The 24,070-nt window shown below is 33.9% G+C and overlaps 8 protein-coding genes, 2 long non-coding RNA genes and 1 pseudogene across 16 annotated transcripts; 3 read left to right on the top strand and 8 right to left on the bottom strand.

Annotated features, from left to right (window-relative positions):
* Nucleotides 1-9: 9 nt before the first annotated feature.
* AT1G47320 lies at nucleotides 10-1,074 on the bottom strand (annotated as a pseudogene; the record flags this gene model as incomplete). Its single annotated transcript has 3 exons — nucleotides 10-497; nucleotides 680-919; nucleotides 1,023-1,074.
* A 519-nt stretch (nucleotides 1,075-1,593) lies between these two features.
* AT1G07353 lies at nucleotides 1,594-2,150 on the bottom strand. Its single transcript, NR_139234.1, has 2 exons — nucleotides 1,963-2,150; nucleotides 1,594-1,769 (listed from the first exon to the last, which is right to left on the bottom strand). It is a non-coding gene; the product is annotated as an other RNA (long non-coding RNA).
* A 507-nt stretch (nucleotides 2,151-2,657) lies between these two features.
* Nucleotides 2,658-3,079, bottom strand: AT1G47317 (defensin-like protein; the record flags this gene model as incomplete). The annotated part of the gene is made up of 2 exons (NM_001036075.1): nucleotides 2,658-2,917; nucleotides 3,028-3,079. 2 exons carry the CDS (start codon nucleotides 3,077-3,079, stop codon nucleotides 2,658-2,660), a joined length of 312 nt encoding a protein of 103 aa, NP_001031152.1.
* A 2,265-nt stretch (nucleotides 3,080-5,344) lies between these two features.
* Nucleotides 5,345-7,434, bottom strand: AT1G47310 (signal peptidase I). The gene is made up of 3 exons (NM_103625.3): nucleotides 6,966-7,434; nucleotides 6,578-6,895; nucleotides 5,345-6,298 (listed from the first exon to the last, which is right to left on the bottom strand). Exons 1-3 carry the CDS (start codon nucleotides 7,089-7,091, stop codon nucleotides 5,555-5,557), a joined length of 1,188 nt encoding a protein of 395 aa, NP_564503.1. The 5' UTR covers nucleotides 7,092-7,434; the 3' UTR covers nucleotides 5,345-5,554.
* A 587-nt stretch (nucleotides 7,435-8,021) lies between these two features.
* Nucleotides 8,022-8,280, top strand: AT1G07347. The gene has a single exon (NR_139233.1). It is a non-coding gene; the product is annotated as an other RNA (long non-coding RNA).
* A 920-nt stretch (nucleotides 8,281-9,200) lies between these two features.
* On the top strand, nucleotides 9,201-10,612 carry AT1G47300 (F-box family protein; the record flags this gene model as incomplete). The annotated part of the gene is made up of 4 exons (NM_103624.1): nucleotides 9,201-9,698; nucleotides 10,074-10,155; nucleotides 10,224-10,367; nucleotides 10,416-10,612. The coding sequence occupies 4 exons, from the start codon at nucleotides 9,201-9,203 to the stop codon at nucleotides 10,610-10,612; spliced, it is 921 nt and encodes a 306-aa protein (NP_175163.1).
* Nucleotides 10,613-10,897: 285 nt separating this feature from the next.
* 3BETAHSD/D1 (3beta-hydroxysteroid-dehydrogenase/decarboxylase) lies at nucleotides 10,898-14,422 on the bottom strand. 2 transcript variants are annotated; one of them, NM_179448.4, is made up of 10 exons: nucleotides 14,198-14,422; nucleotides 13,809-14,068; nucleotides 13,643-13,732; nucleotides 13,417-13,550; nucleotides 13,146-13,316; nucleotides 12,691-12,816; nucleotides 12,122-12,201; nucleotides 11,819-12,017; nucleotides 11,651-11,717; nucleotides 10,898-11,351 (listed from the first exon to the last, which is right to left on the bottom strand). In NM_179448.4, exons 2-10 carry the CDS (start codon nucleotides 14,050-14,052, stop codon nucleotides 11,143-11,145), a joined length of 1,320 nt encoding a protein of 439 aa, NP_849779.1. In that variant the 5' UTR covers nucleotides 14,053-14,068; nucleotides 14,198-14,422; the 3' UTR covers nucleotides 10,898-11,142. The 2 variants fall into 2 exon arrangements, with proteins under 2 accessions (NP_849779.1, NP_564502.1); NM_103623.5 differs by having other exon boundaries at nucleotides 10,909-11,180; nucleotides 14,198-14,324.
* A 1,338-nt stretch (nucleotides 14,423-15,760) lies between these two features.
* AT1G47280 (uncharacterized protein) lies at nucleotides 15,761-18,201 on the top strand. Its single transcript, NM_103622.3, has 2 exons — nucleotides 15,761-16,065; nucleotides 17,893-18,201. The coding sequence occupies exons 1-2, from the start codon at nucleotides 15,863-15,865 to the stop codon at nucleotides 17,930-17,932; spliced, it is 243 nt and encodes an 80-aa protein (NP_564501.1). The 5' UTR covers nucleotides 15,761-15,862; the 3' UTR covers nucleotides 17,933-18,201.
* Nucleotides 17,837-19,354, bottom strand: AT1G47278 (uncharacterized protein). Of its 3 annotated transcripts, NM_001084215.3 has the most exons (4): nucleotides 19,257-19,336; nucleotides 18,896-18,945; nucleotides 18,620-18,808; nucleotides 18,265-18,518 (listed from the first exon to the last, which is right to left on the bottom strand). In NM_001084215.3, exons 2-4 carry the CDS (start codon nucleotides 18,908-18,910, stop codon nucleotides 18,447-18,449), a joined length of 276 nt encoding a protein of 91 aa, NP_001077684.1. In that variant the 5' UTR covers nucleotides 18,911-18,945; nucleotides 19,257-19,336; the 3' UTR covers nucleotides 18,265-18,446. The 3 variants fall into 3 exon arrangements, with proteins under 3 accessions (NP_001077685.1, NP_001077684.1, NP_001322091.1); NM_001084216.3 differs by lacking the exon at nucleotides 18,896-18,945 and having other exon boundaries at nucleotides 17,837-18,518; nucleotides 19,257-19,354; NM_001333269.1 differs by having other exon boundaries at nucleotides 18,274-18,518; nucleotides 18,620-18,945.
* Nucleotides 19,355-19,636: 282 nt separating this feature from the next.
* On the bottom strand, nucleotides 19,637-21,360 carry AT1G47271 (Cystathionine beta-synthase (CBS) family protein). The gene is made up of 5 exons (NM_001123971.2): nucleotides 21,096-21,360; nucleotides 20,484-20,565; nucleotides 20,239-20,312; nucleotides 20,083-20,143; nucleotides 19,637-19,972 (listed from the first exon to the last, which is right to left on the bottom strand). Exons 1-5 carry the CDS (start codon nucleotides 21,315-21,317, stop codon nucleotides 19,830-19,832), a joined length of 582 nt encoding a protein of 193 aa, NP_001117443.1. The 5' UTR covers nucleotides 21,318-21,360; the 3' UTR covers nucleotides 19,637-19,829.
* Nucleotides 21,361-21,400: 40 nt separating this feature from the next.
* Nucleotides 21,401-23,643, bottom strand: TLP6 (tubby like protein 6). Of its 3 annotated transcripts, none has more exons than NM_001198230.2 (6): nucleotides 23,325-23,643; nucleotides 23,087-23,130; nucleotides 22,685-23,012; nucleotides 22,523-22,610; nucleotides 22,309-22,441; nucleotides 21,401-22,233 (listed from the first exon to the last, which is right to left on the bottom strand). In NM_001198230.2, the coding sequence occupies exons 1-6, from the start codon at nucleotides 23,343-23,345 to the stop codon at nucleotides 21,609-21,611; spliced, it is 1,239 nt and encodes a 412-aa protein (NP_001185159.1). In that variant the 5' UTR covers nucleotides 23,346-23,643; the 3' UTR covers nucleotides 21,401-21,608. The 3 variants fall into 3 exon arrangements, with proteins under 3 accessions (NP_001185159.1, NP_175160.2, NP_001322089.1); NM_103621.2 differs by having other exon boundaries at nucleotides 21,445-22,233; nucleotides 22,685-23,015; nucleotides 23,325-23,617; NM_001333268.1 differs by lacking the exon at nucleotides 23,325-23,643 and having other exon boundaries at nucleotides 21,502-22,233; nucleotides 23,087-23,208.
* Between the last annotated feature and the right edge of the window lie 427 nt (nucleotides 23,644-24,070).

Raw genomic sequence — 24,070 nt, 5'->3', positions numbered from 1 at the left:
AAAACAAACCTAATGGACTGGGATTTGCCTTGGACATGTTACCCCAAGGTTATCCTCTTTCCAAAATAAATCAACAACATTCGGAACAAAATGAAACCCAAGTGGTAAAGAAAAAACATAGTTCGCTAATCCATCAGCAAAACGATTAGCTTCCCTATACACGTGAAAAATTCGGACTCTCCAATCTTTCGATATGAAGCCATGGCACAAACGTACCAGGAAAGACAGTGGATGATGATCACTTATCCCTGTCTTCAAAAAACCAACTACTATCTCCGAGTCTACTTCCAACTCTATATGTGATGATTTCCTCTCCCAAGCTAAGTAGAGACCGTAATATGCTCCCCACAGTTCCGCCATTGGTGCCGAGCTTCTCCCAATATTCAAAGAGAAACCGCCACACCATCGCCCCTCATTATCCTGTAGCACTCCTCCAGCGGTTGCCAGCCCCGGATTCCCACGTGACGCACCATCCGTGTTAATCTTCAAGCATCCAGCTGGCGGTTTAACCCACCCTATTATTTTCTTTGAATATTGTATATAGGGTGAGCTTTAGTTCTATTTAAAGGTTTAGTATATTGAATAGAGGGCATTGATGAGAATCTGAACAATCATGGTTTAAGGTTTCTCTTTTATTTGTTAGAGTGGTTTAAGGTTTCTCAAACAGAGATACAAGTACATTCTCCATTATTAAGGCAAGCATAATAATAATCTTTAGGGCATTGATGAGAATCAGGACAATCACGATCAGTCTTGCATCTTATCACCTTGGTCAGCTCAGTCTCAACTTGTTGGCGCGAACAATGGCATATTCCAAGAATACAGTTCGCACCTGGATCTTGACATCGCAACACACAATCTTCATCTGTCTTGCATAAATTTCTGGCTTGAACTCCAAAGATATTCACGAACAACGTACCTATTAATTGCAAACACATACCATATTTTATTAGGTCTTATAGATCGATTAATCAAAATGTAAGAGATATGTAGTATATAGAGTGACTGAGTGAGAAGCTAACATGAGAGATAGAAAACGAAAATGATGGAGATTGTTCTTCTCAATGCCGTCATGTTTTTGATGTGAGGATGATCAGTTTATCGTTTAGAGTTTATAAACACGTTTTTTGGTATCTTTACATGGTGATTTAGGTGCGTAAATATTGTATCTTGGAGCATGAAAATGGCAATTTATTTAACGCATAGTACACGACTTTGACAAACAAGATTTTTGTTGCTATAATTAGTGATGTTACTAAGGAAACAAATTAGGAGGAATTTGTACAATATTCCTAAATTGTTTTACTATTTAACGTAATTTTTGATATAATTCCGTCATATTCCTAATTTTGTACCAAAAATAGAACTAATATTGATCTATATAAGGTCTACGTGATTAATCTTTTTCATTTGGAATCATATAACAAACATATTCTCACCAATCTTGTGTCCAAAAAAAAAAAAATATATTCTCATGACCAAACTAGATAAGGATAAAGAAGGAATAAATTTTTACTTTTACTGCACATAATTTTAAAAAACCCAAAATTTGAGCATGAAAATTAGTATTTTGAGAATCTATTCACTAAATCATCAGGGTGCTTGGAAAGAAACACTCAAGAGAGAGAGAACACTCAATTAGGATTGATAAAAAAAAACCTTGTTGTTGGAAAAAACTTTTAACCTTGGGGAGAAAGCTATCCTCCTCCAAATCCTAGAAGACGTCGCCGCTGGTCTTCCCTCTACACTGTTGTTCTCGTTTCTTGTATCAGCTGCCAAATTTCATATAAAGTTCTCTCCAAAACAAAATACAGACTATCCTAGTAGGGACCGACAAATTTCATGTGGCTATGCATCTGGTGATCTATTCCTATGGTATGTGGATCAAAGAGAAGGGTAAATACTATGGAGTGCCTGTCACAATATCTACGTAACCCTATAATGGGACGGTATGCAAACTAACCTTATCTGCAAAGTTACAGATAGGCGTTCAGCTTTTTTGGGTTTGATCCGGTTTGACAAGCAATTCATGGTATTGTTCATAGCTTATCCATTTGGTCATCAAATTCTTACATTTGAAACAGGAGAAATGAGGTGGAGAAAGATAACATGTTCTACATATGGGATTGCGAGAGTGAAGGGATATGCATCAATGGGGTTTTGTATTATTTAGGTGACACGTCTGATGTTTACTTAGATGACAAGTATGAGAAGATCTGAAGAGTGAAGATGCCTGATTTTGTGATAGTTTGCTTTCAAATCAGGTATGAGAAATTCAAGTTTATTTACCCAAAAAGCTTTTGCCAGTTGATAAATTATATTTTAGTAAATAAAGTTTTCTTCTAAAGTTTCATTTCTCTTCATTTCTTAATCAATTATATGCTACATACATATTTTTAAATTTTCAAAATTTTAACATAGTTTTAAAGTTTGTTTGAAGAAAAGTTTGTGTTCAACTCCTTTTTGTTATTTAACATTATTGATATCCGGAGGATGTTTTTGTCTAATATTATTATTTTCTAATATATTTTTGATTTTATTTATAAATATTTTCTTTGAATATTTTGTATAGTTTGAGCTTTCTGTTTTAAGGTTTAGAATATTAGAATAGATTGAGGTCATTGATGAGAATCAGAACAATCACGGTTTAAGGTTTCTTAAACAGAGATACAAGTACATTCTCCATTATTAAGGCATGCATAATAATCATATTTAGGGCATTGATGAGGATCAGGACAATCAAGATCAGTCTTGCACCGTATCGCCTTGGTCGGCTCAATGTCGACTTTTAGGTGCGGACAATGGCACTCGCCATGAATACACTGTGCATCTTCGTCTGAACAACGCACCACACACTCTTTTGTTGTCAAGCATGATGCATCGGCTTGAACTCTAAAGATATTTACAAACATTGTACCTATTAATTGCAAACACATACCATATTTTATTTGGACTTTTAGGTCGAATAATCAAAATGTAAGAGGTATATATATAGTAGTAGTAGTAGTATATATAGAGAAAGCTTACATGAGATATAGAGAATGAAGATGATAAAGATTGTTGTTTTCAATGTCGCCATGTTTTTGATATGAGGATGAGTTTATGGTTTAGAATTCATAAACACGTTTTTGATATCCTTACATGGTGGTTTAGATGCTTAAATAATGTGTATTCGACCATGAAAACGACAATTTAGTTATAACGCATAGGACGACTTTGACAAATAAGATTTCGCTTTAGTTGATGATATCTACTAAAGAAGAATTATTAGTTTGGGATTTAAATAGTGTTTTAATGACTTTAAATATTATTTAGAATTTGTGTTATTCAATCAAAATATGATTAAACTTTATTAAAGTTTCTTGTTATTAGTTTTTGATTTGTAAAAAGACTTTTCAATTTTTTTTATTAATTTGGAGTTATTGGATTCATACTTTAATAAAATCACTGATTTTTTTATGTTATTCAACTAAAACAAAAGAATCTTTGAATGTTAATCAATTAAATTATTGTATTATTGGTTTATGCTTTCTACACTTTTATTCACAAAATAAAGTCATAAAAAGTAGTATCATAAAAATAGAGAGATTGGTTAGGAAATTTTACAAGATTATAAAAAACCTAATCAACAAGATTATAAAAAACTCTCAATCAATAGTTTATAATCCTTCATTTATCTAGTTTCATGATTTTATTAAAGTTATCAAAATTCTTTTTAAAATAGAATCCAATAACACTACTTTCTATGATTTTATTAAAGTCATCAAGAAATAAATTAGAATCCAATAACACCCCTGAAAGAAATATGAGAAAGATTTGGTTAAGTAAACATATAAATATAACATATGTATGATCTTCCAACGTATGCATGATCTTAATATGTATGCATGATTTTATTTTATTTTTTGTCATCATGTATGCATGATATAATACATAAAAATAATTTTTTTGTATTTTATTTAATTAGATATATAATTTCCTTATAATTGTCTTCTTTACCTTTTAAAATTGTATATATATATAAATTTAATTTCCTTATAAATACTTTTTCTAAATAAATAAAGGAAAATTTATTTTACACGTGTCAAAAATCTAAGATCGTGAAAAAATTGACACGTGTCATGATCTCGTGAGTTACTAACTTTCAAAATTGTACTTCATATAATAGAATTTTACATCAAGACAAAAAAAAATCAATTAAAAAAAAAAATTATTAAACAGTATTTAGGAAAACAAATCTTAAACAAATTAATTTTATTTGGTTAAAAAAAGATGTTTGGTGTCTTTATTGTCTTAGGAAGACCAAAAAAAAAAGATTGGGTGTCTTAAATCTAAATTTATTACTCCTTTTGTTCCTAAATAATAGTAGATGTTTTAAAAAAACTAATTGCATCAAAAAGATAGAGTTTTTACTTCTTAGGTATTATATGCAGTATTTCTTATTTAGTTTTATGAATTGTAAACTTCAAGAAACAATAATTATATATCATCGGTTTTAAAATTAGCAACAAGCACAAAAGTTGAGCCATGGGGATCCTCGAAGCACACCACGACGTCATCAACCGGGATCCACGACCTCGAGACTCCACCTTCGTTAATCTTGAGCAACGACCACATCGATGACAAAAATTACACCACCGCAGACGGAGAAGTGCTCCCCCACCAACTCCTGAATCATAGACAAGATGAAGTCTCAAAACCTGTGAATGAAAAGCAGCAGCGAAGAAGAAAGAAAGTAGAAAACCCTAGATCTACTTGTTGTCGCAAGGAATATCCAAGCAACGGTTGTCTTTAGTTTTAATATATTAGCTCAAATATTCTAACATTAATATACTAGATTAAAACCAAACTGAAAAATAAACGTTTGGGTTATAAATACTAAATAAAATACATTTGTTTACATCATTCTAGCCTATATTATATTTCAATCTAAGATTTTTTTTAATTTACTCTTCAGTTTCAAAGTTCAAAATTTGACTTATGCACAACATTAGCTATTGTGTCATAAAAATTATAAATACCATTCTACACTTTTCGGTGTACATTATCATTTATACTATATACTACAATAGTACAATGTATAGCACCAAAACAACAAAATAAATCAATATTAAATAAAATTTTATTACAACATATTTCTTAAAATATAAAACACTGGCACGGGTCAGGCCTAGTGTTTACATATTGGTTCATCTTAAGATAATGAATTTGTCAAGTGGACCAATAAGGAGAGTGAACCTTTATGTTTACATATTTGGTTAATTATTTCAAGCTAGATCAGTTTAGTTTTTCGGTTAAAATTTTTATTATGACTTTGAAATGGAAATAGGGGTGAAGAAAAAATATGTAAAATTAACACATGCTCAAAATCCAAAACTTGTTCATGCAAAATATGCAATGATTCGTAACAACTCCTTTCACCAGTTTTCGTGATAAATAATCCTTTACAGAACCAGAAGTATATACATACATACAAGGACGAGTAAATACAATCCATCGTTACACTGTGGTTTCTGCCTTATGGAAGATTATCAAACGTATAAAAGTGTTGCGCCTACCATTTGACATCGAGTGTTAAAGCTTCTTGAGGAACAAGTAATGATGGAAACTTTGTGAATGACATGTTAGACATCAAACTGCTCCATGCTTCTGTATCCACTTCAATGAAAGGCACTACTTTTCTCAGCCTCACTGCTTTCAACTTATCTCCTTCGATTTTCGCCGTTACTTCAAACCAAACCCGTTCGATCTTCGGTTTTGTTCTCCATGCTACTTTTTTACTTATCACACTCTCATTCTTCCCAATACTTCTCTCGATCTCTAACTGAAACCGTACCATTCCTGATGCCTTTAGTTTAGCTGTTACAGAACTCACTGTTTGTCGTGTTCCATTCCCTAAAGAGTTCAGAACTTTCTCCAACTTGTGGATCTTTAAGCCAAGAAGATCATTTGGGAACCGATGCTGCCTGTACGTGTGAGCTTTATAATAACATTTTTCTGCATATAAATGGATTGCCTCATCTGATAAGTACGAAGTCTTGATTTGCGTAGTTGCATTTGAAGTCCTAAACGCAACCAATGAAGCTGACCCTATGATTTGTATGGGAGGCAATGGCACACACACAGAACCCCAAAACGACCATAAAGAACTTCCTTCTTTAATATTTACAGGATCGACAGTAGCAGCGTATCTTCGATGGGATGAGTGGAATAGAGAGACTGCTTGAGCTTCCCTTATTTCTACTGAGATGCCCTCACTCACAAGAACTCGTTTTAAACCGCTATGTGAAATGTTCATCTGAAAACAAATCATAAGCTCGAAATCATCAGTGACAAAACAAGCTACTCCCACACATAAACCAAGTCTTCCTTAAAACGTATTCAGGCCTTTCATTACTTTTTGCACTTAACGTTTCTTCGTTCGTGGTCATCTACTCGAGACCACGAACGAAGAAACGTAAAAAAAATCACTAAAACAAGACCTAAGTTTCGAATTCCTCCGATAATCCTAACACTGAGTAGATCATTACCATCAATCATAGCACTAAGAGAGTCGTTTAAAGAAGAACATTTTTACCGGTAACGAAAGCGAGAGACGATCATTGCCATCGACAAGTAGCTCAAATGGACCTTTCAATACAAGCGGCGGATCAAGAACCTTACTCGAATTAACTTCCCGAACTAGTTCCTGCAACTCAACATCACTACCCCCGCCGCTTCTTCTCCAATCTGTTATTTCATCCGGGAAGATGAATACGAATCTGCTCTTCCCTAATCGGATCCGGATCTCAAATCTCCGACTCGTACCAATACGAATCTTCTTAACTTCCAATTTCGAAAATCTAACTTCCTCTAGATTCCACTTCTGCTTCACCGATATCTCCTTCAGCACATCCTAAAGTAGCGAATGCCAATTGGTCAGACGATCAAACACCAGAGAAGAAGATTGATTTGATTTGATTTACCTGTAGAATCGGTGTTGCGGTGATGTTGGATTCGTCTGGCTGCGAAGGATCGAGAGCGACGGCTAGAGTAAGGACTTGGATGAATAGAGAGAGTACGACGGAGGAAGGAGAGCGACAGATCTTCATTCGTCCGATAAGGTTTACGCCGCCGTAACCGTCGATTGTCTCGTTGTTCTTTTTAGGGAAATGACGATAACACCCATTGAAGTTTTCCGATATTAATTATGTTAGTGATGTGGCAAGATTCACATGACATGAGCCTGCCTGGGCTCTCTATACCATTTTTTTTTTTACTCAAACTATTAGTTTATTGATCTTGAAATGATACCAAAGTGAAATACAAAACCCAAATAAGGGAAATTAAAGCCAGCGGACGACATAAAAGTCTCCAGAGTCAAAGCCGACAGAAAACAAAATTTCCTCGGAAATTGGCTCTAAAAAAGTGAAACTAAACATAGTAATAAAACAAAACATAATACTTCAAACCACAAACGCAAGAGGTCGAAACCAAAAACTAAGAAAAAAGCACCAAGCCTATAACTTTAAAAAAAAACAAAAGACCCAAAAAGACAAGTAACCCAATCTTCAAAAGCTCAAGCGATAGAGATTTACCAAGGATGCTCGCGGCCAACCCGAAGATAACATCTACCTCCTCCTATCAAAATGAGAGCTAATCTCTCCAAACCAAGAACAAAAGCTTCATAACCCGGCAAGCGAGACAAAAGAGTTAAAGGAACCTCGAGCACACTTCCGAATACGATGTCCGACGACTGCTGCGTCCACTAGCGTCTAAATAGAAATCTTCAAAAGGCAATCCCAACAGGAAAGCAAGGACAAGGAGAAAGGCCCAATCTCTCGAAAAACATCAAACTCAAGAGCAAGAAAGATGAAACCGAGACAGCTAACAACCATAACGAACAACATTAGGGAGAAGAATGAACTGAAAACTTAGAGGTCTATCGATCGAAGCAACCAAAACATAACATCATCTTAGCAAGGAAACAAACCCAATGTGAAACAATGGCTGAAACGAGGAGACCAGGAACGGAAATAAGAGCAAGGGCAGGACTGAACCTGACTAACTCCCAAACACCACTCAACCAAAACGGCTTGGAGAAAATAAGCACAAAGCGACTAATGAAAGGGCACGGATCCAACAAAACAATGGCATAATTCTCAGAGCAGCACCGTAGATCCTACAGATCCGGAACCAATTCGCTAAAACCAAAAAATCCACAAACAAAGTCGCTACAACCGTATCCGCAAAACCCAAGAACAAACTCGCAATAAACTAGAAGAGACACCAAACGCAGGCCAAAAATTATGCAAATACACCTGAACAAACTAACCTCAGACATCAATGGCGAGCCATCAGCAAGACCAGAACCGCCGAAAACGGAGGCACCAACCTCAGATCTAAGAATCCCATCACGCGAGAAGAAATCCAAAAAAAAAACCACCATAACGAAAAACACCGGTGGGATTACTACACTCCTATGACCAAAAGAGAAATTAAATATATCTAATGAATTTTATCCGTGGTATACCGTCTCGTATTACTATCGACCCAAACCCGTCCGACCATCTAACCCCGTTCAATGAAATTAAATATTATTTTGTTATTTTTGTTCTAATAATATTTTAATTTAAAAGATATATAATTCAAATCAATTTAAAAGATATATAATTCAACATATATCGTAGAGAAGAAATCTCGGAAAATGTATGTTGGGAGTAATTAGTTGATGAAAAAAATCTCGGATTATAAATATGTGAATAAACCCGTGTAGAACTTTTTGGAGAGGTTTTTGAAAACGTTTGTTGAGCGCAATATAAAATATTTAGATTTTTAAATCTGAATAATTAATACCAATTAGATATCTTGAGAGATTTTTGGCAACTATGATTGAATATAATATCTTGTATTTAATTATCAACAGAAAATATTTAATGTTAATGGCATGCCATTGTAAATAAGTGTCAAGTACATGATTTATTTGCTAAAATGACGGCAAAAAAATGTATATGTAGATTTTTCAAAGCTTAGGAAATTTTACCTAATCTGTGTGTTGGTTACAAAAGCAAAGAAATCTATATAAAGAGATTTAGAGTTTAATCCTTTTTGATATTTTTTAACACAAAGACCTTTTTTATGTAAATAATAGCGAACAATGAAAACTCTATTATGCAATTATATGTATTTACACACTTTTGTATTTTTATTATCACGCAATCATGATTTCAGATTCCATCCCTAAAGAACTCATCCTCGAGATAATGTTGAGATTGCCTGCAAAGTCAATCGCGAGGTTTCATTGCGTGTCGAAGCAATGGGCATCAATGCTTAGTCGTCCATATTTCACAGAATTATTTCTCACCAGTTCCTCAACTCAGCCGCGTCTCTTATTCGCCATCAAAAGAAATGGTTTATGGTGTTTCTTCTCTTTGCCTAAGCATCAGAGTCCGTATGATAATTCATCGTCGTCTCTTGTAGTAGCGGCCGACTTTCATATGAAGTTCCTTCCAAACAAAATACAGATGTATTCTTCTAGTGAGAACCGAAAACTATCTTGCTGTTATGCCTCTGGTTTGACTTATTTCTATGATATGTACTCTGAAGTGCGTGTGATATGTAACCCTATAACGGGCCGGTATGCATCCTTACCTTATCTGAAAAGGTACAGAAAGGAATTAAGCTTTTTCGGGTTTGATCCAATTGACAAGCAATTCAAGGTATTGTGCATGGCTTATCCATTTGGTCCTGATAATCAGTAAATTCTTACATATGAAACCGGAGAAATGAGGTGGAGAGAGATAACATGTTCCTTAACACATGATATTGTGAGTGAAAGGATATCAATATGCATCAATGGGGTTTTGTATTACTTAGGTGACACGTGTGATGTTTACAACGATGACACGTCTGAGAAGATGCATGATTTTGTGATAGTTTGCTTTGATGTTAGGTCTAAGAAATTTCAAGTTTATTTACCTAGAGAGCTTTTGTCATTTGATTAACTATAAGGGTTAGGTTTGATTTATTATGATGATGTCACTGATGATGCCATGAAGTTGCGTGTGTGGATTCTAGTGGATGTAGAGGAACAGGAATGGTTAAAATATGCTTACAGTTTGAGGGATGATAAATTCTTTACTCATGACGTTTTCGTTGTTAGAGTGACTGCTACAGGTAAAATTGTTTTGTCCATGCAAAGTTTTACATCTGGAAAACCGTTTTATGTTTCTACTTCAATCCAGAGATGAACACTATCCAACGTGTTGAAATCCAAGGTTTTGGAGAATGTCAGCATGAATATGACTACTATCGTAGTAGAGTAGTTTACGTCTTCGCAGACCATGTTGAGGATCTTGATGTTAACGATCCAAAGCTACTCGAGTCAAGTATCTATGCTCCATATGTGAAGACAGAAGATTAAGTATCAGAATCAGAAGAAGAAGAAGAAGAAGAAGAAGAAGAAGAAGAAGAAGAAGAAGAAGAAGAAGAAGAAGAAGAAGAAGAAGAAGAAGAAGAAGAATCAAAAGAACGAGAAAAGGAGAAGAAGATAGAGACGGTCATCGGAGGTTGGATAAAGCAATATTGGGCATGCTTTTTGCGCAAGTCTTGGGAATTAAACCCGCATCGTTAGCTTGGAAGAGGGTTTTAGTGGAAGTAGAATGATATTTTTATATTTTAATGTCTCTAATTCAAATTTCTGAACTTTGGTTTAATTCGACTCCTTCATGATGGATGGAGAAATTCCCAAATAAAACAAGATGGTTAAAAATTCTGATTTTTCACTACTAGACATATTTTTACCTAAGAACAAGAATGGAAGTGAGAAAAAGATGTTAAAGAAACGAAAGATCACAGCAACAGCAACAACAAACCATCACACTTGTTTCAGCAGAAGAAAGAATGTTAAAAATCTTCATCGGTGTAATCGTTTGATTAAATTAAGCTGACAAACACAAGTATTGATCATCAATTCATAGATTTTGGTATCAGAGTAACCGAAATCGACAGTTACAGAGTTCAAATTACAAATCGTAAAATAAACGACGCAAAACTCAGACCAAACAACATCCATCTACACAGGCAGGAGTCATGTTTATCAATGTATAGAGGAAAAAATAAGTCGTTGTTTACCTTACACAAAGCTCAAATTTGGAGTATTCTTTAGTCGATCTTCTTGCTCCCGAACACTTTCATTTTCTCTGGTAAAATGCCATTGATGAACATAAAAATTGATGATACCAACAAAACCTTGGAAACAGCAGTTATTATGACGGAAGATGATCCGGTGGTTGCAACAAAGTTATGATAGAGAGTAATCAGAATGACTATGGCAATGAGAGTCTGCTTTTTCCATTGAATTGTTTCAGTAACTGCAAATGTCATCAATAAGACTTTCTCAGTATCTGAGCCAAGATTACTAGTGTAATTTCTATTATCATAAGTAGGGTAGTTTAACCTTAGTAACAAGATTTCTTTTGGGTTTTCATGAATCTTAGTACCTAATCTAATCTAATATGAATGTTTCGGTACGGTGTCTCCGCATCGAAAAACCCCTGATCCTAATTCCTAAGAATACAATCACAATGGTATGACTTTTGACACCTTCACTGAACTTGTCATATGATTTTATCTCAAAGCAGAAAATATCTAGAGACATCGCTATAAGTACCTTCTGTTTTGGGTTGATTTTGAGCTTTCAAGTGTGAGAATGAATCTATTGTCCTCTTTATACCTTCCTAGCATTCCAAAAAAAACCAATGAAAGTGCAAGGATAAGCTATACAGAGGCAGAAAATATATCGATCTTTGTTTTGAACGAAAGAAAAGATTGTATAAACCTGAAGTGGGACAACAGGAGAATAGCCTAAACGATCCTTTGCTTTTGAAGAATCAAATGTTCTGTTGCAAGAGAGTAGCCTAACCCTAGAAGGTGTTAGCACTGGTACTTTCATCCCATACGGTCCGAGTAATTTATATGCTAGTTCCACAAGATATGCTATTGGCATCATGAGACTTGCAGGTATCTTTATACTTGGCCTGAAAAACATATACCAATTTACAAACTTCTATTAGTTCATCATGAATAAACATAAATCAAATGTACTCTAGTTAGGAACCTTCTTTTGTTAAAGAAAATATACCTCTCATAGCCAAGTCCTTCAAGAAGCTGTGACATAAACTCCCAAAATTTAATTGGCTCCATGTTGGTAATGAAGTAAGCCTGCACAGCCATTTCGTGTCAGATTAAGCTGTACATCATATACATTCCCTAACTAAAGTACGAGGAGAATAATTTCTATCAGAAAATGCCATAATTCTAGAAATTGTGGGCGTTTTTGTTTCGAAAAATAGCACAAAATCACAACTTCCATGTAGTATGTCACCTTATAACCCAAATTAAGTCCAAGAAAAGCAATGAGGACAATTTAAATATCCACATACAACCAGACTGGAGCTATACTCGTATATATATCTTCAGGAAATGTCATATAACTTTCTGACCTCAATTCCCTAAGGAGCACACATAAGGTTGCGTCTATCTTATTCATTCAGCTGCCCCAATGCTTTTATTCATTACAGTTAAGACCGTTTTAACAGACAGGACTAAAACTTAGAAAGGTACTTATAGAATAAAATAAGAACAGCAGCAAAAAACTGTACCACTATGATATTAAACAAGTACAACATGGTATCAAATGAAAACAAATACCTGGCCAGCAGCTTTTGCACATACTTCTCCTCCTGATGCTAGAGCTCGCTCAGCACAGACATGGGCGTGCACAACATTTTCAACATAAGTGAAATCATAGAAGTTACTCCCATCACCTATAATGAACTGGACAATAAAGAATCCAAAACGAATCATAAGAGTACACTAAATGATTGAATGTGCTAGACAAAGCAAAAAAGACTTGAGACAATGCATCTTTAGCTTATTTATTCATTTTATTGAGATCTATTTTCTTAGGAAGCACGGCATTTTGTTAGATAAATATACACATATCTGCAAAATATCATATCTTTCAATATGTATATACACTGTAATGGAAGTAGCAAGACTGATTAACATCACTAAAAAAGGAGAGACCAGAGCATAATAGGTCACAAGGAAAATAGATAGCATTTAGAAGGCCAAAGAGATAAAACAAAGAAAATAGAGGCAACCTTGGATTTCCCAGCCCTGGCAGCAGTAACAAGCGATGGAACCATTAATTTATCACCAGGACCAAATATGCTGCTAGGACGTATGCAACAAGTGAGTAGTCCACTTCTTCCATTCGCTTTCAAAATCAAAGCTTCCCCTTCAGCTTTAGTAGCTGAATATGAATCATTATGCTGAAAAGATAGACATTCTCAGTGACAGAAGCTCAAAAACCTCTCCAAATTTTCACATAGTCCTGTGAAAATATCAAGTTCTTAACAACATAACAAAGACCTTAGGTGGATACGGCAGTGATTCATCAGCATTCAAAGTACCATGGACCCCGTCAAACACAACACTCGGAGAACTTGTATAGATTAGCCTCTTTACTCCAACCTCAATACAAGCATCAATTACATTTGTTGTCCCTACCACAAACAAGTTGGAAACAAAACAATCAAAACTAAATTCTCATTTCTAAAACAGAGAGAAAATTTACAAAATTGAAGTTTCTTCAAACCTTGAACATTAACTGAGTACTGAAGCTGGTGATTGTTAATCGATGAATCTGGAGCTGCCATATGAAACACCACTTCTGCTCCTTGAAAACCTGTTTCACTATATCTTCAGATACAAAAACGAATTCGACGAATCACTGAACTAAATTGAATTCGAAGCAAAAATACCTTTGACAACTTGAGTTTTGTTCCGAAGATCAGCGGAGACGTATTGAACTCTACCGGATCTAATTGCTTCACCGAGAATTCCAGTTTCCTCGTGAGGATTGAGCACTATCGCAGGAGCTAAATCGGCGATACGAACGTGGAACATTTGGTAACGTACGAGCATTTCTACAAGATGTCTTGCAGCGAATCCTCTACCACCAGTTACAACGCACCATCGCTCAGTCTCTGTAACTTCCATCACCATTGTCTTCTCCGATGAACTATTCAAAATCCAAAAGTAGAAGCAATGTTCATAATGTATCTTAACACTGAATTCGAGCCAAAACCGAAACTATAATACTATTAAAGAGATAACGTGAGAAGAGACGAGCTTAAATTGAAGCAGTTACATTATCCGACGAGGCGGAAATTGAAGGCGTTGGGGTCACTGGTAGAAGTCAACGGCGAGAGCGACGGCGTTCGATGATAGACAGAGAGGAGAGAACGTTCGGAGAACAAAAAAAAAGGAACTGGTAGATTTCAGATGAAATCGAGGTGGTGTTTATTTTATTTTTTGAAATCTGAATTAATTGCATAATTTATTCGTTTAATTTTCTGCCAACAAAAAGCAAACTTTATTAAAATTTATAAATGCAATTTTAGCTGAAAGAATACTTATATTTATAAATATGTATGTTACTTACAAAGTTTTTATGTCGGTCTGATTGGTAACCAAAAATTGTACAAGTTTTTTAGCTGTTAGTTGGAGTTGTTCGCTTTATCGGAATAGTGCAAAGCTGAAGAAGTTGTATAAGAAAGTTGTTAGAAAGAGCTGTATAAGAAAGCTGTAAAAAAAACTGAGAATAAAACTTTTTGTAACACTTTAATAAAGTTTTTGTGATTAATAACTGTCAAAGTTATACAAAATTGTATTTCTATTATAGTGGTTACCATTCAAACTCGTCGAATGTGCAATAATTTATTGGTTATTGCTTTGATACTTTGTTTTGATCTATAGTAATTTCTCATGAAAGTATCTAGAGTTTTTAGCATTAAAATAGAGAAATTTGTAGATGAAATTAAGTAGTTTCTAAAACATTGGCTAATTAAGTTTTGAAAACTATTGTCTACTTTGCTAAATTTCGTTTTACTTACTTCTATTTCACGTAAGTTCGGATAAGATAGTCGGACTAATCCTCATTTAGATATATACAAGAAACTATGGATCGTTTACTTTAAGTATCGCACTAATATCTTCTCTAAGTGTGGGTGCTTGCTAGCTTGCTGCTTGGGCGTGCGAGTGTGAAGTCTAGTATTTTGCAACTTTATGACTTAACTAACATTTGAACTTGCCAACTTGGTTTAGTTTAAGTGGCTATCTAATTTTATTTCAATTAACACATGCAGTGGAAATGTTTGATGTCACAGAAGAAAATAAAATAACTAATGACTAGCATCCAAAATTTATAGTGATCCATGTGATAAGATCAACCAAATGTTTGTAGCCCATGATTTTTTTATTGGTCGACACCAATATTTTTTTTTTAGTTGGATTGACAGGTTTAATCAGAATTGACCTAACCCAACAACCAAATCAAAGAAGTAGTGGTAACATATATTCTTGTGGCAAGCATTATCTACGAGATTGAAAATGTGAGTAATAGTGGATCATGACATGTTTAGTATGTCTCCAGTAAACATGTATTGCAGAATTGGATCAACGGCAAGGGACACGAGTGGTGATATTAGGATCAAGACATGAAAACCTATCAATATTGATAAAAAAAACAAGAAAATGAAAGATATAAAATCACTGAAAACATACATACATTTCAAATGAAATCAAAAATATCATCAACAATAAAACTGTGTTATTATTATTAAAAAAAAAAAAAAAAAAATTGTGTTCCGATCGTTTTGCCGTTTAAGTCGCTCTTATTACTCTATAAATAGTACACTTCTTTTGTCATATAGAAGACAAATCAATCAAGCAAAATTTTGTCTTAAAACAAAAATCTTTAATCAATAGTAATAATTTTCTAAATTCTTAATAGGTGCAAATTCTGCAAGCAAAAATGGAGAAAGTCAAATTCTTTGCAATTATCTTTACGGTGTCAATGGTTATGACAATGGTTTCGGCGGAAGAGTTACCGGTGAAAGTGACGGGCAATGAGATGACTCTTGCGGCGGAGGCTGCCGCTTCGAGTTTCAAAAGCAGCGCCGGAGAGGCTGCTCAAGGAGCCAAGTCATGGGCTGATTGGGCTACTAGCAAAATCAGGTAATTTTTATTCTTGTTTGTTTATTCTCTAACATCAAAATTTTTTGTGGAAAAACAATAATTAAATAACTTCTACTTGCACCCAAGAACAAAAACAATCTTTATTTTTCAAATTTGTTGTTAGATTTCAATCCACCTGACTTAGTTTTAGTCTTTTAGATTCTATTTATGTTTTGACTCTCGTATGTGAATTTATATTTTATTTCAGCAACATAATTTGGAATTTTTAGAATTCTGTATGATTATTGACTTGTAAAGGAATTTATTAGTTTTTAAACTAGGGTTCCAAAATGTTAACTATAGTTCGTTTATTGAAAAACAATGTCGGCTATCTGGTGATTATTACAATTTCTTTCAATCAGGGTTAATAGGTTTTAAGTGAATTTTTGGTTTTTGACATTTTGTTTCTTTCAAATCTATTTTCTCACCACTTAAGAGTTTTAAAAATAGTTTTTCACCATAATCACTTTTTCAACCCAAAAAAAAAAAAAAAAATTGTTATCAATATTCGGAAGAATCAATTATGGATTTGCTATTTTTTTTATGGTATTTATAGATTTTGCCTTTTTTGAATAGTTTGTGGATTTTGCTCTTTTTCAAGATATAGAAATGTGATTTAACATGTATTTTATTCGTTATGTTCGGATTTAATCGATTGCATTGTACATATTTTTACAAAAACAAATCTTAAATACATACGTTTTTAAGTGTTAAAATGGCATATCAAGAAGATTTTAGTAAGAATAGCAATTTCAAAAGATTTGGATGAAAAATGGCAAAATCAACAATGATCCTTTCATTCATTATTAACGGATTATGAATATAAATTTTCATGTTTTATAAAATGATGTTCAAGCTTGGTTGATCTGATGGACTATTCTCAATTCATCATGGTTCCATAATCTATATATACATTTTTGCTGCCATTTTTGTGAAATAAATCCTGGAGTTGAAACTTATTTACAATGGCTGTCACTAGCTTATTCAATGCGAAAATTAACTACCAAATCAAAGCAAATCTTATTCAAAAGAATATATATGCTCTTATTCCATGGCCTAATTATTTTTGCCAAAATGGTTAAAATATTTAAAAATTAAATAATTATTTGAAAGAAAACTTTAAATTGATTTAAATTATAAATCTTTTAATAAAAATATTATTAAAAAAAATCATTTCACCGAACATGATTAGAGAGTAGGACTAGATGGTAGGACGTGTTTATAATATTATAATATAGAAACTTTATAACAATTAAATAACTATTTGAAAGAAAACTTTTAAATTGATTTGAATTAAATATTTTTTAAATTAAAGTATTATTAAAACAAAAATAACAAAATAATGTCTAATTTTACTGAACGGGGTTAGTGGTAGGACGGGTTTGGTCGATAGTATTACGAGACGGTATACCACAAGTGAAATCCATTAGATATGTTTAATTTCATTGTGCAGGATTAGATGGTACGACGGATTTTGATCGATAATAATACGAAACGATATATTACGGATGAAATCCTAGATATAACAATTAAAATCTATATATACATTATCTTAAACACTAAACAAAACAAACAATATTAATAAAACAAATATCTACATATACATTTTATATAACAAATTTTATTAAAAACCTAGCCCCGCGGTATACCGCGGGTCAAAATCTAGTACAATACATGGCATGGACTAATTTATTCATCATCAACTAATTTTGAACTCAAAAACTCATAATTCTTAAACTTTTCGAAATCTCGAAAAATATACCCATAGTTACCATTTATCGTATTCATTTGACAATCACTAACCACTTTTAATGCTTTGTTTTAAAGGCATCTTGGCAGCTTGGAGAAAACACCCGGATCAGATTGAAAATCATCGAAAGTTTTTTTAGTAAACATTTATCTCAAGAATATGCATAAATGTTTATGAAGAAAAAAATATGTAAACAGTTCTGTTGCATTCACTTGTACCTTATTGAAACTCTTATTTGTATTAAGACTTTTTTCCAGTAATGCTAACATGTAATTTAAAGACACTACTAACCCTAATTTAAGTTGAGAAAAAAAAAAAAAATTACAACTTAAATCTTATTGTAGCTTCAAGTTTTCTAATAATCAATGTTTTAATTGCAATTTGGTACATATCATTTCTAATTTAAACTAGACTAAGCACATCATCATTAATACTAATGGATCTTCTGCCTGACCCTTGACTCAGAAGACATGTTTATTGCAAAACAAAGAGACCAATAATCCTTTCTCTCGATGAACAATGTGTCCAAAGTTCTTCTTCTACATACCTCAAAGAACACAGAGACAAATGACAAGATCGAACAACGGATTCATCTATCGGTCTATGGATAACAAGATCCCATTGCTTTCGATTACTTTCTTCCACGGGTTAGCCTCTGCAAATGGTAGTTAATGTTACCCCAAGACTTGTTCTTATGATCCGACTGCAAAGCAAGCAAGAAAACAAAACAAAGTTCATCGTTTTCGCAAAAGGCAGTGACGAATAAAAGTATAAAACGCAGTAGCAAAATGCAAAGATATTAACCTGGCCTTGCATACAAACACTCAGGAGTTGCTTCTGTTTCTCACATTTATCATCTTTGATATTGTTAAGAGCCATACAGTTCAAGAACGATACCATTTCCTTCATACACGGTTTCGCCAAATTCCCGAGCTTTTTCGGGTTTATGTACAAATTTCCAGCCTTTCTCCCCATTATAGCTCTCTCAACTAACTAAAGAACCAGAAACCATAAAAAAAAAAAACAGTAGTAAATCAAATCTGCAGCATCATATCAAGTTTCCCACAAAGCTACCCTTACCCTGAATACACTCATATATCACATTTTCGTCGACAGATTCAATCCTAGGCCTTTAAACAACAAGAGAAAGTAAGAACATTGAGATTAACCCACGAAACACTAACAATTATACATTTCTATGACGTTGAGAAGTTTGTAGAAACCATATGAGAAGATAAAACAAATGATGAACACACTTAAAGACCCAAGATCGGAATCAACATCAAAGCCAAAATCAAAGAAGAATTAAACATACAAATGGTCTCAGATCCGAACATAGAACGAAATCGAATCTAATTGGGCAAATCAAAAATCGCAGAATCGAAGCAAAACGAACAAACACAAAATCTAATCAGAGAGAAATGGGGAACGAAGCACTTACAAAGATTTCTGAGAGACGACGAGACGAGAGAAATGGTGAATCGCAGATTGAGAAACGAGAGAGAGAAGCTTCGAAATTACAAAACCCTTAGACCCAACAAAAAAAATAATAATATTAAACCCTATTATTATTAAAGCCCATTGGGCTTTGAGCCCAGTAAAGAATCCGATCATTGAAAATACTTTTCTAGTATTCTTTGGTTTTGGTTAGAATCATTCATCAATCATCACACTTAAAAGGTGACAGGATGAATTATCTACAAGATCATTAGAACTTTTTTTAGTCCCTAAAAGGTGATTAGTAAGATAATTATGGTTTTTAGTAGACTATCGAATCGACAATACTATTTGATATTCTAAATTAAAGTTTCATAAATATGTTCTGACTCTAAAAATGTTTTTAAGCGCTAAATGTTTTTATGCTAAGTGCTAACTTCTTATAGTCGTAATCGGCTTATGCTCATAATCACTTAGACTAGGGAATCTGTTAAAATAATTAGTCCTTTATTAACTGTATTTACATAGTTATTGATAGTATGTATTATTGAAGCTTTGCTTCTTCTAGGGTTCTAAACTAGTAATAGTCTCCTTTGATGAATTCATTCAAACGTTTGAGCTCTCCATTTTGATGGTCCACAATGGCTTTAACCACATCAACCATAGAGATCAGTCCCACTATCTTTCCGTCAATCACCGGTACATGCCTTATGTGATTCTCTACATCATTTAAAAAAAACACAATTTTCTTTTGTCAATTTCAAAACATAATTTACAATTTGGATTAGATATATATATATATATATATGTAAGTATATATAGTAAATTACCTGACATAAGCTGCATTGCTTTGATTATGTTTGTCCCAGATGAAACAGTAACCAACTTGCTCTGGCCAAAATCATTTCCAATTCTTTTACTTAAAATTACGAAAATTTACAAAATGAAAAATTAACTTGAGAGTTTTATCTTTTGTTTATTCTGACCTCGTCTGTCATAACTTCTCCAACTTTTGTAAGCTTTGATGATCTTCCTGCCCCAATGATCTTTTTCATATAGTCTGTTTCATTTTGTGATGATAATTAGTCACAAAATGAAGAACCCTTCTTAATAAATTGTGTGTTTTAACTGTTAACTACAACATTCAAGGTATTGGGTGATCATATTCATAACTCCTTTTTTTTGGTATTTTTCCGTAGAAAGAACATTATTAAAGAAAGCTTATATATACCTCTCTCTGTGACAATTCCTGCTATATATTGTTGGTCTCCAGGTTCTAACACGACCAACGATCCAATATTATGCTTTGCCATCTGTTTTTTGTTTTTAACACGACCAACGAGATTAGTGGTCTACGCATATATCTTATATATGCATGACAAATTGACATAATATACAAATATGTGTGCTTTACTTATTATACATAAAATAGAAATATATCTCGAAAACATTGGTCTGATTTACAATTTGACATATACATACGTGTATACATGACACATTGACATAAACTACATATAGGTATTATATTGCACCGAATGTGGAAATTAATCACGTCTTATTTTATTAGCTGGGACATAGAACAACGTGGAGTAGGCAACGAACCTAACATTAATAAGTAAATAAAATAGTTCTTGTATGAGTTTTTAGTTCGAGATTTATAGACTTATGGCAGCTTAAATGTCCAAAGGTAAAGAATTGTACCCCAAAAACATATTAAGCTAACTAATGCCATAAAATTGATACATTGTTTTAAAAATCTCGTTTTCATGGGTACTAATTGATGCGTGTGTAACGTGATGAGCAAACAATAAAAACGGAGAAAAAGAAAGAAGTTTGAACGAACATTTTTAACAGCGTCAGAAACAGTGTCATTCGTACGGCACGAGATCCACGTATCAATGTCAGTATCCTTCGTGGAGAGCACATCCGCCACCGTCAGATTCTCCAACCCTTTCTCCGGCGGCGGAGGCGAAGTTAAGCAACCAAAACCGGCCGATACCTTCCTCTGATGAATCTTTGGGACCTCATTAGCTCTTGCTAATAGTCCTCTCACAAAAGCTTTCATTATATAATCTTATTAGGTTCAAAATTGTACTTTTTGCAAAAATAAATGAAACAGAGATTGGGTTTTGTAATAAAGGAAAGGTGATGACTCTTTGCTTCCAATGAAAGACTAAAACATACCTTACCTTAACCAAACGTTAATTACTTTTAATTAAAAAATTAAGAAGAAATTAAAGTTTTTAGAATGAAAAAAAAGATCTGATTGTTTGATTGCTCCAAGAGGGAAAAGTATGTACATTAAACCACACAAACTGCAAATAGAAGAATATAATTTGATATGATATGTTTTGCTTCATTCGCAGACTGGCTTCGTGTCGAAGCTGCTTAAACAAATAGCAAAAGCTTGGAATGCAGAGATCGGGTAACGATAATCCATTGTGAAAATGTCTTTGCCTATCTTCCCAAACTGTAATATCACTCTATCTTGTTCCTCTTCTGGTATGTTCATGTTCTTCCCTGCTTCTGCAGCAGCTGCCACTAGCTGGAAGTTTTTCACCGAGGCGACTGTGACTCGACCTTTGAAGTTTAGACACCAGCACTGAAGCTGTTCGTGCCATCTCGGCGACTTGTTTTTCAGAATTAATGGTTCTTTTATAACGGATTCTCCTCCCAGGTTCCCTGAGCAGAAATCCATCAGCGGCTTCTTCTTCTTCTTTCCTTGGTTTGTGAACTCCGTTGGCGACTGGATTTTGCCGCCTTCTTGAATCGCTGAAATCGGGATACTGTGCATTATACATTGCATTCTTCTTGGACCTCTGGTTCTCAGAACATTCAGCTCATACAAGATTGAAGCTATGTTGTAACTACTAGATGACGACGATACCCATGGAGACACTTGCATCGATGGTGGGAGCTTTCGGTTAAACGGAGGAGGTTGGTTTTCGTAGACTGTGAACTTCGTTCCCAGGAAATTTGATCTGTCCACCACACACAACAAGACTTATAATAGATGGGCATGGTGATCATATAGAACAAAAAGAAGAAGACTTTACCTCAGTTTTCCTATGTAATTACTACTACTTCTCGAGAAGTCATTCCCCGATAACGATACAACAAACTCCGCACCCGTCGCTCTCCTGACTCTCTTTGCAGATAACAACAACTTACTCTTGTCACCGGAAAGAGCTATAAGAAGACGAATGTGATATATAAAACAGTCCAAACTCAATTCATAAGAGGTTCTTAAGGTGAACTAGTAAAACTAACCAGGGCTTAAACCAAGATAGAGACGGTATATCCCCGTAGCTCTTTCACGTTTAATAAAGCATTGAATTGGAGCATCTCTAGGTCCAGGCTAAGCCAAACAAAACCAATGTTTTAGACACAATGATAATCGATTATAAGACAAACTGGTCAAGAGTAACAAACCTGTCTTAAAGAAATCGGAAACGTGATCAAACCAGAGAGCTCAGGAACTTTAACAACTTCTTTAGTCATCTCCCTCCATGACTTACAAACCGAAGCACAAGCAACAACATCTCTCCTCCCCGGCCATAAACTCTGTTCAGACTCAATCCTTTGGATTATATCAAGAAGTAACTCTGGAGGCAAATCAACCCAAATACTCTGGTTTAAACCTTCATTAGTTGATAAAGAAGAAGACACAGATGATCCTTCTGGTGCAATGTGTGACCTCCCTCTTCTACCAATAGCTTTGTATTTGTTCTTCACTATGTTCTTCAATGACATTGCTACTCTGCTACAAACAAAACTATTATAATTTCTGTAATTGAGAGTTTGAGAGACCAAATCAAAAACCCTAATTTGTACCTGATTTTATCTGCTCCCCCAGAAATTTCCCAGCTCCGTTTTGGCTGATGATGAACAAAGTAAATCAACAGAAATGTCTCAGTATTCACCAAAGAGAAACTTTATTCATTGGAGAAAGCAAAATCATGAAAAGAGCATGGATCCGGCTTCTCCGGCAATATCGTGAAGAGTTCGAGAAAGTTTTAAATAAACAAAACATCGAGAAACGAGAAAGAGAGGAAGAGAGAATTATTGTTACCAACAAAAGCGACAAATCCATGGGGAAGCACAATTATATTTCTGCAGATGAGATAAGTTTTTGGATTCTTCTTCTTCCGATGAAGACGAAGAAGAAGAAGAAAAATTCAGCGAGGAATTTGAAATTAAAAGCCTTCTCTTCTCGAAAATGTTAAGTTAAATGAACCACCAACACCAACACCTCTCCGATGCCGTTACTGTCGCCGTCGTGAGCTTCGATTCCGAAGAGGAGAGGAAGGAGGAAGACGACAGTAACCGCAATGATTTCGAGGAGGAAGAAGAAAAAGAGAAGACAGATGGGTTTTTTTCTTTTAATTAGTAAAACGGAAAAAGACTAAGCGCGGCTCATGTTTTTCAATTGAAATTAGTAAATTACTCAAAATAGGATTTTTTTTTTGTAAAACTATTTATTAGCTGATAATTTTTGCTTTTTTGAGAGTTAATTACAACTGGATTTTTTTAAAATTTTATTAATTGGCACGAAATATGATATTTGAAGGTGTATTTTAAATTTTTAGTAAATTTACAAAGAAATTAATAATAAGAAATATTACGTATCAGGTTATTTTATTGTGTATGTTAAATTGAATTATATGTAACTAAGTAAATACAAGAATTTGATGTTGTTTTTTTTTTTGCCAAAAGGTGTTGTTATTTATATGAAATATTGTACAAACATCCATGATACAGAGATGATATTACACATTACAAAGACGTCTATATAAAAAGATTGAACATGAACTTTTA

This window comes from Arabidopsis thaliana, assembly GCF_000001735.4.
Source record: "Arabidopsis thaliana chromosome 1 sequence".
NCBI lineage: Eukaryota > Viridiplantae > Streptophyta > Magnoliopsida > Brassicales > Brassicaceae > Arabidopsis > Arabidopsis thaliana.
This window is presented reverse-complemented; position numbering and strand designations above follow the sequence as displayed.

Bases quoted from the DNA above. Each gene is read 5' to 3' on its own strand.
- AT1G47310 (NM_103625.3), bottom strand. From the start codon at position 7,091: ATGAAGATCTGTCGCTCTCCTTCCTCCGTCGTACTCTCTCTATTCATC. The intron at 6,896-6,965 runs GTAAATCAAATC...TCGCTACTTTAG, and splicing joins CCGCAACACCGATTCTACAG to GATGTGCTGAAGGAGATATC. The intron at 6,299-6,577 runs GTAAAAATGTTC...ATTTGTTTTCAG, and splicing joins GTCTCTCGCTTTCGTTACCG to ATGAACATTTCACATAGCGG.
- 3BETAHSD/D1 (NM_179448.4), bottom strand. From the start codon at position 14,052: ATGGTGATGGAAGTTACAGAGACTGAGCGATGGTGCGTTGTAACTGGT. The intron at 12,202-12,690 runs GTATTTGTTTTC...ATGGCTGTGCAG, and splicing joins GTGCAAAAGCTGCTGGCCAG to GCTTACTTCATTACCAACAT. The intron at 11,352-11,650 runs GTACTTATAGCG...TGACATTTGCAG, and splicing joins AAATCAACCCAAAACAGAAG to TTACTGAAACAATTCAATGG.
- AT1G47280 (NM_103622.3), top strand. From the start codon at position 15,863: ATGGAGAAAGTCAAATTCTTTGCAATTATCTTTACGGTGTCAATGGTT. The intron at 16,066-17,892 runs GTAATTTTTATT...TTTGTTTTAAAG, and splicing joins TGGGCTACTAGCAAAATCAG to GCATCTTGGCAGCTTGGAGA.
- AT1G47278 (NM_001084215.3), bottom strand. The intron at 18,519-18,619 runs GTTAATATCTTT...CTTGCTTTGCAG, and splicing joins GTGTTTGTATGCAAGGCCAG to TCGGATCATAAGAACAAGTC.
- AT1G47271 (NM_001123971.2), bottom strand. From the start codon at position 21,317: ATGAAAGCTTTTGTGAGAGGACTATTAGCAAGAGCTAATGAGGTCCCA. The intron at 20,313-20,483 runs GTATATATAAGC...AAAATGAAACAG, and splicing joins AGGAATTGTCACAGAGAGAG to ACTATATGAAAAAGATCATT. The intron at 20,144-20,238 runs GTCAGAATAAAC...GATTTTGGCCAG, and splicing joins GAGAAGTTATGACAGACGAG to AGCAAGTTGGTTACTGTTTC.
- TLP6 (NM_103621.2), bottom strand. From the start codon at position 23,345: ATGGATTTGTCGCTTTTGTTG. The intron at 22,611-22,684 runs GTTTGTTACTCT...TGTTTGGCTTAG, and splicing joins TTCCGATTTCTTTAAGACAG to CCTGGACCTAGAGATGCTCC. The intron at 22,234-22,308 runs GTAAAGTCTTCT...TGTGGTGGACAG, and splicing joins AATTACATAGGAAAACTGAG to ATCAAATTTCCTGGGAACGA.